The sequence below is a fragment of the Argiope bruennichi genome, chromosome 1, assembly GCF_947563725.1.
Source record: "Argiope bruennichi chromosome 1, qqArgBrue1.1, whole genome shotgun sequence".
In the NCBI taxonomy this organism is placed as follows: Eukaryota; Metazoa; Arthropoda; class Arachnida; order Araneae; family Araneidae; genus Argiope; species Argiope bruennichi.
In genome coordinates, this window is record NC_079151.1 from 59965227 (window position 1) to 59982047 (window position 16821).

The 16821-nt window shown below is 27.1% G+C and overlaps 1 protein-coding gene across 2 annotated transcripts in view; it reads right to left on the minus strand.

Moving 5' to 3' along the window:
• The window catches only part of LOC129978693 (cGMP-inhibited 3',5'-cyclic phosphodiesterase 3A-like), a 679937-nt gene that overhangs the window by 95443 nt on the left and 567673 nt on the right, over positions 1 to 16821 (minus strand). For both annotated transcript variants that reach the window (XM_056090656.1, XM_056090657.1), the window contains exon 6: positions 3383 to 3526. In XM_056090656.1, the coding sequence (XP_055946631.1) occupies positions 3383 to 3526 (144 nt within the window). The remainder of the gene's footprint in view (positions 1 to 3382; positions 3527 to 16821) is intronic.

Consider the following 16821-nt stretch of genomic DNA (forward strand, 5'->3'; position numbering starts at 1 on the left):
ATTATTTATTCCTTACAACAATTATTTGCAAGTGAAATTGTGAAGTTATACAGATTTTGGATCTTTAGGAGTACCATTTAATTTTAATTCCATTCATTTTTGAATTTTCTCCCAAGAAACGTAATAATGGTCCTAGTTACCTCTGACAGTTTTCATACGTGAAGTAAATAGGAATAAGTAGTTTTAAAATTACTGTAATTAAACACATAAACTGACGGTGTTTAAATTGAAGGACTTAAGAGTTCGTGAATTGTGCGATAGGTTTTGAAAATTCAGATTTATAATCATTTAAGAACACGAAATGTTACTGGGATTTATAATATCTCTATCAGTGATGAGACCGAATGTGTTGTGCATAATCAGTCAACTAGCACTCCAGAAAACTGCACTACGTTGTTTCATATAGAGTAGCAAATTTGATACACTTATGCTTCAAAGAGTGGGAATATGCCGGCGTTCTGGCATAGGGGTAGAGCGTCTTCCCCGTAATCTGGGCGCCCTGGGTTCGAGTCCCGGTTTGCGCATGGTTGTTCTTCCTGTTCTATCTGTGAGATGTGTGAATGTGCCCTCTTGTAAAAAGGGGTCGTGCAAGCGAATGAGTGATGCGTGAGTAGTCAAGTCGTACTCTTGGCCCAAGTTGGCTCTACGGTAAAAATAAGAGGCGTTCCCCCTTAGGCTTAAATCGGCTGTCTTCGAACAGCGGTCTTGTCGTGACAAGTGCCATAAGAAACAACAACAACAACAACAGAGTGGGAATATACAACTCAAAGGGGAAATTTATTTAGAATATACTTTGGAAATTTTATTTAGAACTGAATTAAAAATCAAGCAAATTTTCGTGTTTTTCGGCGATTACATTTGAAAATACTATTGTTCGAAAATAAGTTTTGCATCAAATTTCTCCTAATCTTAACAAGTTTTTAAATATTTTAAAAACATAATTCGCAATTATGCTCTTTACTGTTGTGTTAAATTAAAATTGAAGTCGTTTTCGTATTTATATAAATATATATGCCTCTCTTCCACTGTTGAAAGTTGTGGAAGGAAGATACTGCATATTTTTTCATATTTTCAAAATATAACGTTCATATATAAACAAAGTCCTCTGAGATATAAAGCAAATAATAAAATAAATTTAACGCGCCGAATGATTATAGTTATTATTGTTCAGTTTGTTATTATCAGGTTATTTTAATACAACCCACATACTATTGAATGTAAACTATATTGCATCATTTTAACGTTGGAATCAGTTGCATATCTTTATAAAGCAAAATGCAAAATATATGTAAAAAAATTATTCTAATTGCATTAAACACTTAACTGTTTTATTTTCTTTACTATCTTATAAGATGACACCTTCTATTTTGGGGATATTTTCTTATTTTCATTTCAAATAGAAATCCATTGAATATTTGACTTATCTATGTATTCGAGGTAATTTTAATATTGAATTATAATCGTTATGAATGGTTTATTTTTTGCTTACAACTATCAAAATTCGATAAATCGATACACGTATTGCACTCGGGCAAAATAGTTAAGCGATTAAAATTAAAAAGTCAATATTTGCACTTTTAAAATTACCCGTTGTTGCGTTTTAACATGGAACGTGGAACTTTTATCAATGGAATACGTTTAAATCTATACTTATATAAAGCTCAATGTGTGTGTGTATGTGTGTTGGTGCTCTACAGAAAAGACCATTTGACTTACAGCTACCAAATTTGGCACATGCATAACTTGGAGGTCCGGAATGTGCACCTGGGGTCCCATTTTTTGAATTTTTAATTAGAATTTTAATTATTAATTAAAAACTAACTTTCGCGCCAAAAAAATATTTTCATTTTCCCCACCGCCAAATGAGTAAGGCTTCAGTTTTTTTTCCCAACAGTAATGAGACTAGGCTTAAGATTTTTCGGCTGATTATTTCAAACGATTCTGTTTATTTTCTTAATGTTTGATACATTTAAAATTAAACATTGTTAATTAATCGATTTTTCAGATTCATTCTGAAGTACTTTTGAATTAAAATAAAACAGAATAAAGGAAATTAAAAATTTCTAATCTGCATAGCGTTACCCCAACTCGCGTAGAAAAACTCACGCATTTGCGTTACCGTAACTTTCGTTGAAAATTCACGCATACGCATTGTGTTCTGATTGTTTACATATATTTTCAACGGAAGCGAACTAGATTTAAATTATTTTTAGGTTAGCTGTATGCTTTTGTAATTAAATTGTATTTATGTTAGTTTAAGTTCATGGTTTTTTAAGTAATTTTTTTTACCGGTTTTCGACCAGTTATTTAAAACGATTCTGTTTATTTTCTTAGTGTTGATGCATTTAAAATTAAACATTTTTAATTAATAGACCTGCTCATGATGAATCAGAAAAAATTTTGTTGACAAATTCTTGAGATATTACATAAATTAAGAAAGATATTCTTTAGTGCCCATAAGGTTTAAATGCTTAGTGACTCTGTTTTCAATAATCATATTACAAAAAAAATGCTTTGTTTCAGTAAAAAATATTATTAGATTAATTGCAGATTAATAATTTCCACTTTAATTTAAAGCATACATTTTACGGGAGCTAACAGAAAATTAGAGAGATACAGATTATGTTATGACTGAAGGCCTTTATAATATTATGAGTGAATTGAAATTTGAAGTTTAAAAATATTTTAATGAAGAAGCTATTAAAGTAGGAATTGCATAAAATATTTAATTATTAAAATTTTAACAAGCATTAAGATTGGCGAACCGGCTGGTCGCCAAAGGCGGCTAGTATTGAATAAAATCAAAAACTAGAAGCTAGTTCCCATGTTAAAAAATTCGTATTCAATGTACAGTCTAAATACTCCGATTCCAGACATGATCGGTGAATGAAAATAACAGTACTCAGTAACGAATTTAAAAAGCGCACCGTTATAAAGCGTATAAAAAGAGGAAGTTATTTGAAGGATTGTAAAGAAAAAGAAATTAATAGAAACAAATCAACAGAAATTTGCTTTAAAATTTATTCTACAGTTAAATATGTAGTAGTCCTTTGGATCACACCAAACAATATAATCGAAACCTTTTCCCATAATTTTAATAAAATTAATATATAGTAAATATATAAAAAAACACACAGCCGTAAAAATTCCATCTTTCCCTCATTTTCATAAAAACTTAAACAATCCTTGTGACTTGTTTTTCTCTTTTGCTTATGATTGTTAAAACAATCTTCATTACAGCGAAACAATAAGTACTTGAAATCGTTTCAACAACCCTACCTGTACTTTGCACTTTTTTTCTCTAAAATTTTCAGCTGCAGTCAGTCGAATAAAGTTAATTGGCACGATGTGTTAAGAAGAGGATAAATAAGCTGTTAATTACCTGACTCAGTACGAGATCCTTAGCTTGTTCCTTCAGCTCAAAGATGGGATAATCCCATTCGTTAATTCGGTTCAGTAGAGGATCCGAATCCAAAGCATCTGGATCGTATCGATGACCATTTACCACGATCCCATGACCATCATCCTATAGAAGGAATGAAAAATAAGGTTAAAGGAAAAAAAAAAAACAAAAAATCTCCAGGAATATAATCGTTCGTTATATGTTTGTATGATTATCAGACGGAGTGAGATCTTGGGAATCGACAAATGGATTTGGTATTTGGAAATGTGTGTTCGAATTCAGTTTGGAAGTTTTGCTGTATCAGTTGAAAAGTTCATTCAGTTTAAAAATTTAACTGCTCTTACGATTATCGTATAAAGTAGTTTTTATAGTTTATTCGCCATTTTATGAATCCAGAACTTTTTTCTTCAAGCATATTTTTATCCTGTTCCATCTTTATAAACACTATCAATCATCTGACATTTACACTTTTATAGATAGAAGTTGAAACTTGAATGAATTGCATTTTGAAGTATGCATTGTTCAAATAAAAATAATTACTACATGTTGTTTAATAAAGCTTTGCAGTATTTTCATTCATTTGAAATCACTTGTTATAAACATTTTCTTTGTTCAAACAATCTTAAAGGATTTTATTTTACAGAACAATTATATTATATGCACAAAGCCGATTTCTTTAAACATAGTTCAATGATGTGAGTTCTGAATAAAAATACAGTCTTTAAATTTGTGTAAAATTTTCTGTTTCTAAAAATGGTGTTACTGTGAAAAAAAAAGTCTTTTTAGAGGATTGAAAGACATAAAAACACGTTTCAGCGTGTTTCGCACTTCTGTACAAACAAAGCCACTTTCTCATGTGGAATTTCAGAATAATTGCTTATATGCAACATGCTTCTCTTCAGCATATTCTTGTTACTATTTATGTTATTTTTTATGTAAGATTTAGGATAAATAATTATTTGTTTCTTCAGACTTTAATGATTACTTTCATGAATGGTAAACATGCACGAATTTCTAAATGCATTATTATAATTAATAGAAAATAGTAATACATTTTTATCAAGAGATTATAAATTCATATGAGCTAAATATATGATGAAATCGACATTTTGCTGATAAAAATGCTACACATAACAATTCATGAAATAGAATTTATACAAAATCACTTGTCTATCCAATTAAGTGGTAATTAATTTTTAAAATTTTATTCAATGGAAATGGATTTTTATATTAAAATAATGCCGTTTCTGGCCTATTATAAGCAACACAATAAAAGATTTAAAACAGAAGCATTATTTAACTCAAATGAATATCTTTTTCACCACATATGGAAAAATAAAAAATAAGAGAATTCAAAAATTGTAATTATAATGCCAATAAATAGAATTTCCGTTACATATTTATTTATTTATTTATTTGTAGTTGGAATTATTTATCAGATGAATTACCGAGATATGCCAACAAAATTTCAAGACATTTTATCAAAACGAAAAAATAATTGTGTTAATTTTTTATTTCGAATACAAGATCAATTGCTAATTTCTACAATTAATTAAAAAAAATAAAAAAGTACTAAATTTTAATTACCGTAAAATCTATTCACCTATATTAACAAATTTAAAATAAGTTTCTACACAAGTATAACATGTAAATATATCACACTTTAATGAACTAATTTGGCAACTTTTAATTAGTTACCTGGTTCATTGAACAAGCTCTAGCGAATTTTTTAAACTTTGGCAAGTAAGTTATTACAGTATTTTGTTCGTTAGTTAATTCTATTATTTACTAATTACGCGTTTTGTTATCTAAATTAAAATATTCATGATATTTTTCGCAACATTAAGTTACAAATGATAAAATATTCATCAATCTTTATTATTTTAATAAAAATTTTTTATACTTCCATTCTTTGATTACAGAATTAAAAAAAAACAACACAAATTTGATTAGTCTACGCATGATGTTTCGCTTAACTTATTTTTAAAATAAAAAATATCGGGGGTTAATTTTTTAAAAAAAATCTGCTGCTTTTGCATATAATATAAAATTTTTTTTGTTAAAAAGATGTGGAATTTTCTCGTTTAAAATTATAATTTTAACTTATACAAGAATTATCTTCCATAAATTGCTGCTTATCTCTATTTTCTTCAAAAACTTGAAAATGCTCATAATAACTAGAATTCGAAAAAAATGCTAAAAATTCATTTAAAATATTTTCACATAAGAATAAGCACGATATTGCATTATTTTTATAAATCATTTTTATTTGATTAAATTTAGTCAAGGAAAATGGCACAAGCATTATAATGAATAATAATAATAAATATGAACTTTTAAAATACTAAGAAATTCTAGAATGACAGAAGACTTTTCAACTATGTAATAATTTTCTTTTCCTTTTAAATTTGAGTTAATTATTTATATGTTAACGTCAATTCTTTTGACATTATCAAAAAACTACATCTTCAAACCACATCGAAATTCCCCATTTTGTTTTATTTTAATAGTTATATTTTATTTTTCATTAATAATTCTGAAGATTAACATCAAACATAGAAAAAACAAATGTAATGGATGAAACGACAAATATCCGAATCGAAAAGAACCGATGTTAATTGAATTATATTTATTGTAGCGTAAAAAGTAATCTCTAGTGTATTTTTTTTTCTGTTGCCATGCGAGTTAATAATAAATAAGATATATGAATGGAATGAAGAATGGATATGGTTGATGAAATAATCATCATAAAGTTACAAGATTACATTCAATGAAAATAGAAATATTTTTTGACGGATTAAAAATTGAGAATATACAATTTCGTGACTATTCTAATTCATTTTTTATCTTGCTTTTTAATCTATTCTCAAGTCGAATCTATTAAAATAAGTTCATTGAAAAAAAATCAAATGTAGGAATTTCGATATTAAACATTATGATAGCAGGAAACAAAAATTCACGCGAATTAATGATAAAAAATAGAAATTTCAATATGTTATTCTTTAAATAATTCTTTCTTATTTCTCAGTTAAATATAACTAAATGAAAAAAGATTACATGTATGCTTGAGCAAATATTTAGCATATTCTATTTTCTGTGATTCTTGGTTTTATCTTCGGTACACACTAGAGAGAACTAAACAATAATTCCATATATTTTATTAGCTTATTCAATTTGAAATTATTTATTTAAAAAAAGGGGCAAATAATGGAAAATTACAGAAAACTTAGGGTGAAAAAATAGGTAAAAGAAACCACCATGTGGCAAAAAGGCTACCCATGCTATTTCTATAAAGGTAGCTAAGCCAGAAAAAGAAATAGAAGTAAAGAAATAAAATAAATAGGATTATAATATCAAATAATTACAAAAAAAATGCGAACATCTTCTGTATTATCATGGTATTTCGGGGTGAATTTATCGTTGTGGTCATTTCATTTAGATAAATAGTGCCAAGATTTTATAAACGGAAGAAGTGTAGTGGCAAAATTATTTTCAAGCAAAATTCTCCCCTAATCGGGAAAAGTAATTCTATCAAGATTTTAAATTTAGAAGAGACTAAAATCTCTTTTTCTTCCAGATATTTCTAGATATATCTTGATATTATCTATATAGAAAATGGTGCTGGAAATGCTAATTTCCATTTTATCTGATTTGAAAATTTGCCATTTTTTATCGAAATGAAGATATATTGCAAAATACTCAAGAGAAATAAGCTTTTCAATCTATAGATTTTGGAAACTCAATCTTTAACTGGCAGAATAAAAAACCTGTCAATTTATATATATATCATGCAGAATAGCAATAATCATTAAATCAAATGAAACAAAGTACTATACATACAATGTAATCAAGATTTCATTAAATCGATGAAAATAACAAAGTAATAATAATAATTTGAAATTTGGATATGCACTGTCCTGTATTCATTCAAATCTAAATCTGTTGCTTTTACACTCAATGTTTATACATACATGTATCGAACCGATTAAAAAATCAATGAAATGTGCTCTTTTTTTTCTCATAGAACCAAATGAAATGAAATGAAACTGATATATTTGCATTAATGCTTTAATATTTTAAATTAATTTCATACACTTCTAAAGTTCTTATATTTTCAATGGAGTGATATAAAAATGTTCTCGAATCATATTGGAAGCAATTATGAATAATAAATGAATTAAATTTGGAATAGAGAGATTTTTAGGCCTAGAAAAATATCAAGTAGGGAATTGGAACTTTTAATCAAATTATGAAATTTGAAAAAAAAAAATTGCGCCATATATACGCCACATATCTGCGCCATATCGAAATTTTTCAAAAAATGTTGCTTAAGAGAGTTTATAAAGATATTCTAAATTGAATCGGCCATTTTGATGAAGGGTTTTCTATTTTTATAAATTTTTCAGATGAAGTGAAAAATCATTTATTTTTATAATATTTCCAGAAAACTGAAATCAATTTCCCACTATTAAAGAGGATTACACACGATACCGAAAGGCCTACATAATTACTTATGACCCAAAAATGATGTGTAGAAAAATATTTTTTTAATGGGAAGACGTTTTTAAAATGAACCTGGGTTTGTTGAAGATAAAATTCACTTAAAAATATTTTTAGAAAATACATGAAAAAAATAAATAAATATAACAGCAAGATTTTAGTGAGAAAGAAAACTGCAGTTGCCCTGTAGCTTCGCTCGCTGTCATTGCTGGCGAATTATTTGTTATTTCATTGTAGAAGTCTAAGTATATAATGGAAAATTTTACTGGATTTGATGATGTTCTGTATTTTTTAAAATACTGATAGGAAGTTTTCCTAGTTAGGCAAGTTATTTTCTGGATTTGAGATGAATGTTTCCTTGGTAGACAGAGTTGTTATATGGATTTGAAATGAAGTTTTCCTTGGCAGACAGAATTGTTTTCTGGATTTGAAATGAAGTTTTTCTTGCTGGACAGAATTGTTTTCTGGATTTGAGATGGAGGTTTTCTTGCTAGACAGAATTGCTTTCTGGATTTGAGATGAAGGTTTCTTTGGTAGGTGGAGTTGTTTTCTAAATTTGAGATGAAGATTTCTTTGGTAGGTGGAGTTGTTTTCTGGATTTGAGATGAAGGTTTCCTAATTGAACAGAATTGTTTTCTGGATTTGAGATGAAGGTTTCCTAGTGGAACAGAATTGTTTTATGGATTTGAGATCAAATTTTTCTTACTAGGAAGAGTTATTTTATGAATTTGAAATTAACAGCGGAGAACCATCGTATTCTTGTTTCTTCAATAATAGAAATGATTGCTACCAGATTCTGTTGATTCAAGACTGGATAATTACTGATTTTTTTTTACTGGTACAGAAATGTGAAATGACCCTTTACTGCAAAATAACATTCAACTAATAAGAAATAGCTTTTCTGTATCTTCAAACGCAAAGAGTTTTCTTCTTAAAGGCAACTGAATACTAAATTTCAAAATCAGATACATTTCAATGTGTGAGTTTTTTTTTTTTTTTACTTTGAATTTGTTTGAATCGGTAAAAGATATTCTTTTAACCCTTTCTAGGGACGTGGGAAGTATGCTTCCCACCAAATTTATCAATATTTGTATGAAATTATGTAGGTTGGTGTAAGTTCTGACAAATTTTTTTAGAAAGACAGAAACTTAGATGCTTCAGTTCTTTATCTCACACAAAATGATGTGTCTTGATTTGTTACTTAATTATTGATTAACCAAATTAATTAATTAATCAAATTAAATTTCTCTAATAAGCTAAATGAATTTCTTTTCTTCGTCTAATTTCAAACCTAAAAATATTTTAACATAATATGACTAGAAAAAAAGGCCCTTTAAAGCGTCAAATTTAGGTAGTCAGTGCAAAAGGTGAGAACTGTGCTGCAATGAATGAGTGAGAACTGTGTACAATGAATTGCAAAATTTGTTAAAAAATTTTGAAGACGAAGAAAAAAAATGACTAAAACACTGGCATGAATATTTGAAAAACAAATAGTTTATTCTTATAATAAATATATTTGATTTAAAAGTCGCCTTAATCCTATTGGTGCATTAAAATATATCAATTACCAAGCGCTTTTAAAACACTCGCGCACAAGCACGCACGCACACACATACATACATAAACAAGTGCCCGCGAAATTCATTTATAAAAGATATAGTGTAACTATTATTAAAATTTTCGAGGAGTGCTTTAAGCAGCAATTTGTGCCTTTTCCAATACTCATCCCTAACACAGTGTAAAACTTGATGGCATTCATCATTAATTTTATTCCTTTTAGCAACGCTATATGCTCATCATTTCGCTGCATCATCTCTTCCCAGTCTGTTGATCATTTACTGTATAAAGATTTAATCATTCTTACCATTTTTCTCTTTAAACTGCAGTTAGCTAAAAATTTAATGACCTCTTAAAGTACGGTAAGAATGCAAAGAAAAAAAAATAAGACTTTCATGGTAATTAACAGAGAGTTGTTACGGCTGAAAATCTTTTCAAACATGATGGGGTTTCTTTATTCTTTTTTATCTTCTTGAAACGCTTCTTAAAGGTCACGTTTTACTGTAGCTCATGGATGAGGAAAGTAAATCATTATGTTTTGCTGCATTTTAAGGTTTAGCCAGGTATTTAGGTAGCTTAGGTGGATTAAAATAATATATATATATATATATATATATTGTCTCATACGACTACTAGAAGTGATAAAAATAAAAACAATGAAAATGTTGAGTCAAAATTGCTATTTAAGTACTACTTCCTGAATGTTTTCTTCTGAATTAAATTATTCATAATTTTCAGAATAAATCGTTTATTATTATAATCTAATCAAAACACTTTTACAGGCTTTTTTTGACATTCATACATTTACATGCATCAACAAACTTGGCAGGATATTGTTCATAAAAGATGCATTTCAGTACTTCGTTCTACTGACAAAATTATGCAGACATCGTAGTGGTTGCTTTATAGGCCTTGGACAAAATATTTTATTTTCAAACGTGAGTAATAGGGTTTGACGGTTTTCAAACCCGGTTTTAAAAAACCGGTTTTTTAAAGTAAATTTATCACATTCGAAAACCGGTTTTTAAATTAAGAAAACCGGTTTTAAGAATTCATATTATTATGTAAAAATTAATTTTAAACTTATTTGATTTGCTATTCATTCTATGCAACGGGCAGCAAACACATTTTTTCAACGTTGCAAGTTGCGTTGGCTAGTGCTTGTGCACTGCACAGTTGAGCCTCGAATTCGTCAATTTATGTTTCTCATAAACATCCCTTTTCACTTTTTTTTTCTAGGTGAAACAAAAGTTTGATAAAGTTCATCTTTTGCTACTCGTCGGATGTTTTGTCTATTGCTATGAAGTCGGTGCTAATAGAAACGTCAGCAATTTGACTGGATCGTTTCGAAGAACATGTGAAAGGAATAAATAATTCCCCGTTTTCTGCTTCCTGATCACAGTATTTAATGATATCATATAAAATTTTCTTCGTACCACTTGAACTAGCTATATCAATACGAAATATTCAATTAAAATAAAATTGGAATTTTAAATAAAACACAGGGTGTTAAAATATTCCATATTTTCTTTCGCAACGTTTTAACATAAATTATGTCTTTAGCAGGCATCGGAATTAGATTAAGAAGTGTTTTTTTTTTCAAAATTCCTAGAAAATGTGTCGATTAGATTATTTTAAATTGCATTAATATTAATAGTTAAATTAATAAAATTGTGAAATAAACGTCGAAAATATTTATTCAATAACTTTAATTTCATTTTTAGATAAAAATGAATAAGTCGGAAGTTTGGGATAATTTCAAAAAGTTCGGGATAGACAAGGCAATCTGAAATAATTGTAATAAAATGTTGAGCAGCAAAGGATCATCTTTGAGCAATCTACATAATCATCTGAAAGCAGTTCATAAAATAATTGTCGGATATAATATAATTGTTTAATTTCTTAAGACTCTGAAGAAAAACTTACAAATCCAAAAACACTGAAAGCTGAATTTTCATTATTTGAACAAACGAATAAAAGAACAAAAAACTTCGATTTGTAATTTGATGCCAAACTCAGTAACTAGTGAACGAGTATTTTCAATTTCAGGCAATATTGTGTCCAAAATAAGAATGAGACTTAGCCACCGTTCAGTGGATATTTTATGTTTTTTAAAATCCTATTTTCTTAGGAGAAATTAAAATTAATGAAACTAATATAAATATTATTTGAAATTTTTGTTTGAGTTTTCGTTATTTTGTGTAAGTAATATGTATATGTAACCTTTAATTTTGTTTTTTATATTTTAACTTTGATATTGATTTCGTTTTTTGTTATTTTATATAAATTAAAATAAAATAAAATAAATAGAATGGGGAAAAATATTTTATTTTTCCCTATTCATTTTTTTTTGACAAAAATTCGAAAACCGGCTAAAACTGGTTTTTTTTGGAAATATCGAATTTGAAAACCGGTTTCTCAAAAAGTCGGTTTTTGTATAAACCCTAGTGAGTAAGTCTCTATGTTAAGTAATAAAGATAGTTTAGGGTGGATAACTACTTTTCTCTTTAGTCGTCGATAATTTTTTATTCCCAAATTATAAATAGAATGATAATTTATTATAGGTATATTGATGATATATAATATCGACAGAAATTTCGTACGTTTATATTTAAAGTTTTCCTTACTTAAAGAAACATTTCAAAAATAACTATGAAAATATTTTCTGAATGATAGTTAGAGAATGAAGCTTTATAACAACTTAACTTATAGAAATATACACTAGAAATGATAGTAAAGAATAAAAAAATTTCACTTATGATTATAGTAAATTTAACAGAATAAACGAAAAATTGTAATATAATAATGGAAAAAGGAATAACCGTGTTTTCAGTTTCATAAGCAAATTAAATAACATGCATAATATATTTTAAAATGATTTATACCAAGTTGGAATTCACATTAAAATCACCAAAATATACAAATAATGAGATTATTTAAAAAAAAATTTCCAGATATGCACTTGGAAAATAATTCACTTGAAGTGAGAAAATTCTCTTGAATGTTATAAATACCAATTTAACACAAATTATTATTTATATCATTCAAGAAAAATTTGAATAGAAGAGAAAACTGGAATTTAGTTTTTATTTTAGGAATAAATTGGATTATTTAGTACAATTTTATGATAAAACATTCTGTGTCTACTTGCAGATTAAAATACACGTTTGCATTGCAAGAATTTAATCATGATTTCTTTTTGCTAGATATCTTGAAATATCAGAAGCAATGTCCGGTAGCATTAAATTGTTCGTTTGATAAAAAAAAAAGGAGAAAAATAAAGCGATATGAAAAATCTAGTTTCTGTTTATAACCAATTTAATAATATTAAGGGTAGATATATAAGAAAAACATCATTTGAGCAACATTAGGAGTACAATGATTTTATTTATATCCGAGTCATGTTGCTCATTCAATTTTTAAAATATCAAAAATTAACTACCATTGCTTGAGATGACTGAAATGTATCAATTTGTTGATTTTTTTTTCGAAAATTCAAGGTTAATAATGACGTAATATGAGAGTACATTATCATGGTACTAAATCCATAAAAGATTTCACCACAATTTAGATTATTTCCGATATAAGAACTGAACTTGTTCTTCAAGATCTCTAATTTTTAAGTCATAATCAATAAGTTTCAAATCTTGGATCTAATTGCCATTTTTATGATTTGAACAAGTGGATGGTCTACCAAAGAGTGATTAATCTCTGATTTGAAACCTATATTCTTTAAATGTTTTATAGCAAACAAATAATCTTGTTTTTGATAAACAGTTATTTTTAAAGGCATTCTACATTGTTTTAAATATTTTTTGAAGCAGAAAGTGCATTGCAGAAACGCATTTTAATAATGCACACTCTTTGCTCAACCGCAATCGTCATTTTGGAATATTTACAAAGTCAATATTCTTATTTCATTAAAAATAATTTTCAAAAGTTGTGTGAAGTACTGAATTATTATTTGATGTTTATATAAAACCATGAAAATATTTCATAAAAATTCGCAAACGAAGTATCTACATTTTAAATGAAGCATTTTAATCATTCATACTAAATGATCAATATTCACATATATGCTCTTATCTCTCGAGTTACTTATAAATTTCCCGTCAGCATTGATATAGTATTTCCAAATCAAAACTGATTTCAAAATCAAACAAACATACAAAAACAGGAGAAAGAGTGGGGACTTCGCTGATATTTCGAAATTTCAATGATTTTGTACAACTATCTGTGATATAATTATCTTGTTGAATGCCAAACTACACAGATATGAAGGAAGAAATAAAGGATATCCCCAAATTAATAGCAAGATTTGAATTAAAGTGATGGCAACCTTATTAAAAAAAACATTTGACATTTGATAGTTTAGGGTTAGTAAAAATAGAGCGTTACGCGATAGAACATCGCGTTAATGCAAGATTTAAATTAAAAATGTAATTTTTTTTCTTTAAATTGTTATATTTTTATTGAATAGTAAAGTACAAAGGACAGGGTTATGTATGGAATAAATAACACATAAGGAAAATGGCTTTCACTTATTTGTTGGCACATACATACTCTTTTGTTGAAATTTTCAACGACCATTTTGCATAAATGTGGCTGAATTTCGTTGATGTTGCATTGAATGTCCTCTTTTAATGCTTGTGGGCTTGTTGGCCTTGACCTTTGGCTTCTAATAACCCCATAAAAAGAAATCCAATGGTGTCGTGTAATCTAGGGGACGAATTCTCAAATTTTCGAACTGTGGTCGCCAGGCTTTCATTATTTTTTGAAATATTGCTCATCAATGAAAACACGTTGTTACTAACCCTGATCTGTCAGCTTTCAAATGTTTTTAATATGGTTGTAGACACTTTATTGCACGAATGATGGTAAATTAAATTCTTGCTTTAATTGTCAGGACCCTTTATATTAAAATTTCAAACAACTCCTCCTCCATTAGTAAACATTTTGATTGTTAAATTTTTATAATTTTGCAAAATTTGACATTAGTTTTCACATGGCTCATTAAGAAATAACTGTAAGGGAAACATTCATCTGCCCTCTTTATGATAATAAAAATGCTAATAAGTTATTCACTTTTATGTATCGCAGCCAATTCTTAACGCATGGAAAAAATTTCTAGATCGTCAAACACGAAAAAACAACCACTCAATACAAATTGTCAAAATTAAATATATTCTCAAACGAGTTTTCATTATATAATCACAAAAAAGAGGGATTTTACTGTTTTGAACTGATAATGTTTGTATTTTCCATTAACAATAAAAAAAATCAATAACTGTGTTTTTCACTAAAAAAACGCAGTAATAGAAAAATCAAGAGAAAGAAAAACATAAATATAACGCAAGAGGTTAAAGAACATTTTTATAATACGATTTTAAAAAGTTCTTTTCAGAATTCCATTTGCTTGTCCTATGCAGGAAACGGATCTTCAAATGTGATGACTTTCGTCTTTTCATTTCATTTCCTTTTTTTATTCGAAAAGCTTTTTCAAAATTGAAATGCCCTAAATGATTCAAAACAGATATTTTTTTGCCTTCAGAACATGTAAACAACAAATGTATAAATCTTTTTTTTATTTTTAGCCTTTAAAAAATCTTTTTTTAAAAGTTAACATTATCTTTAGTTGTGGAGGAATGATAATAGCGCACTATCTGAAGAACAAATTAAAGGACAGTCGGGTATTTTTTTTAAAGCTTGTTTGATAAAGTTTCTGCTTTAAAATGCAACTCTGTGGGATAATATTAGTGTCATTTGCTTTTGTTTTAAATATAATGTGATGTGTGTTGTGAGGCAAAATGAAAAATGCAATTGCATTGATATTAATTTGCGAATGTTCTTTTTAATTTATCGAAGTAAACATGGCGGAAAAAAGTTAAATCTGATCAAATTTTCTGGGCATCATAAAGTTTTAGTAAATACAATTTTGATAATATTATATTATGATAATTTGTTGGTAAAATGATACGAAACAAAGGAATTAAACGTGAAAATAATTTGTTCAACAAAAATAAGATTTTATTTGAAAGATAAGCGAAATTTCAAGCCAATCTGATAATAAACATTTTAAAGAAAGGTACACAAAATTAATGCAAATTTTAAAATAATATTAACTGAAATTAAACTATTAATTTTAATTATAATAGTAAAAATTTTAGTTTATTCTGATAATTGCTGCCATGATACATTCCTTATATTTTCTACGTTTTGAGATAATTTTTTATTCAAATGATTCTTGCATGCATATTGTCTTTCGTCACCAGCCACTTTCGCCATTTTTGTAATTATTTTTCTTTGCACTAACAAAATATATTTTAAATTCTTGTGTTTGGAAATACATTATATAAAAATTACACATTATAAATGATAAAAAGCATTTAATTTTTTATCATTGTAATAAACGAACGATTTTAATATTACAATACATTTAATGATTACAATAAAAAGACACAAAATTATTTCGGATTTTAGTTTTTCCCTTTCTTTATTAGCAGAATTATTCCTTTATAAAATATATTATTGGATACATGGTCAATTTAGTATTTATAATAGGAGTTCCACTATTAAGTAATTTAAAAGAAATATCATTTTATCATTTTTGAAGCATTTTTCTACAAGAGAAATTTATTTTACGATACTGTTTATGAAAAACTAAAAATTATTAAGAAAACATGCGGGAAATAATTGTTATATTTAATAAAACTGAATAAATTTATGCAAATACTGATTAAAAATATCTTCATCGTCTTATTTTTTCCGAATTTTCCGAATTTTTTCTTGTATTAGTTTTTCGTATAACTTGTATATCCTAATTTAATATTATTTTATATTAATAACTATTTAGCATTCATTACTTTATATTAATATATACATAATGTGTCAAAAAATGTAACAGGGAAATGAATAATGCAATTTAACCATATTCTGTGTATAATAACAAAGTATTTCCAATTAAACATAGAATGGACACCATTTAACTATTACCATCAGATAACTTGATTATATTAAAAGCTGATCATAAGTGCTTGTTCGTTCCGAAAATTACTAATATAATAATTAAATTTTAATAATGCATATCTAACTATTATACTAATTTAATTTCATATTAATAATCAAACTAATATATTTTGACATATATTTTGTCCAATATAGAAATATTTTTCCTGTAACATATTGCAATTTTAAGAAGAGGCATATGTGTTTTATGTATATACTTTTTTATTGAAAAAGTTCGATATTTTTAAACTTAATTTATTATGAACTAATTGTTTAACTATTTGTAGTTTCCTAATTTGCTTATACTGTATATAGGTAAACACAGTTCATACCTTGCTCCAACATTCACTCAAGTA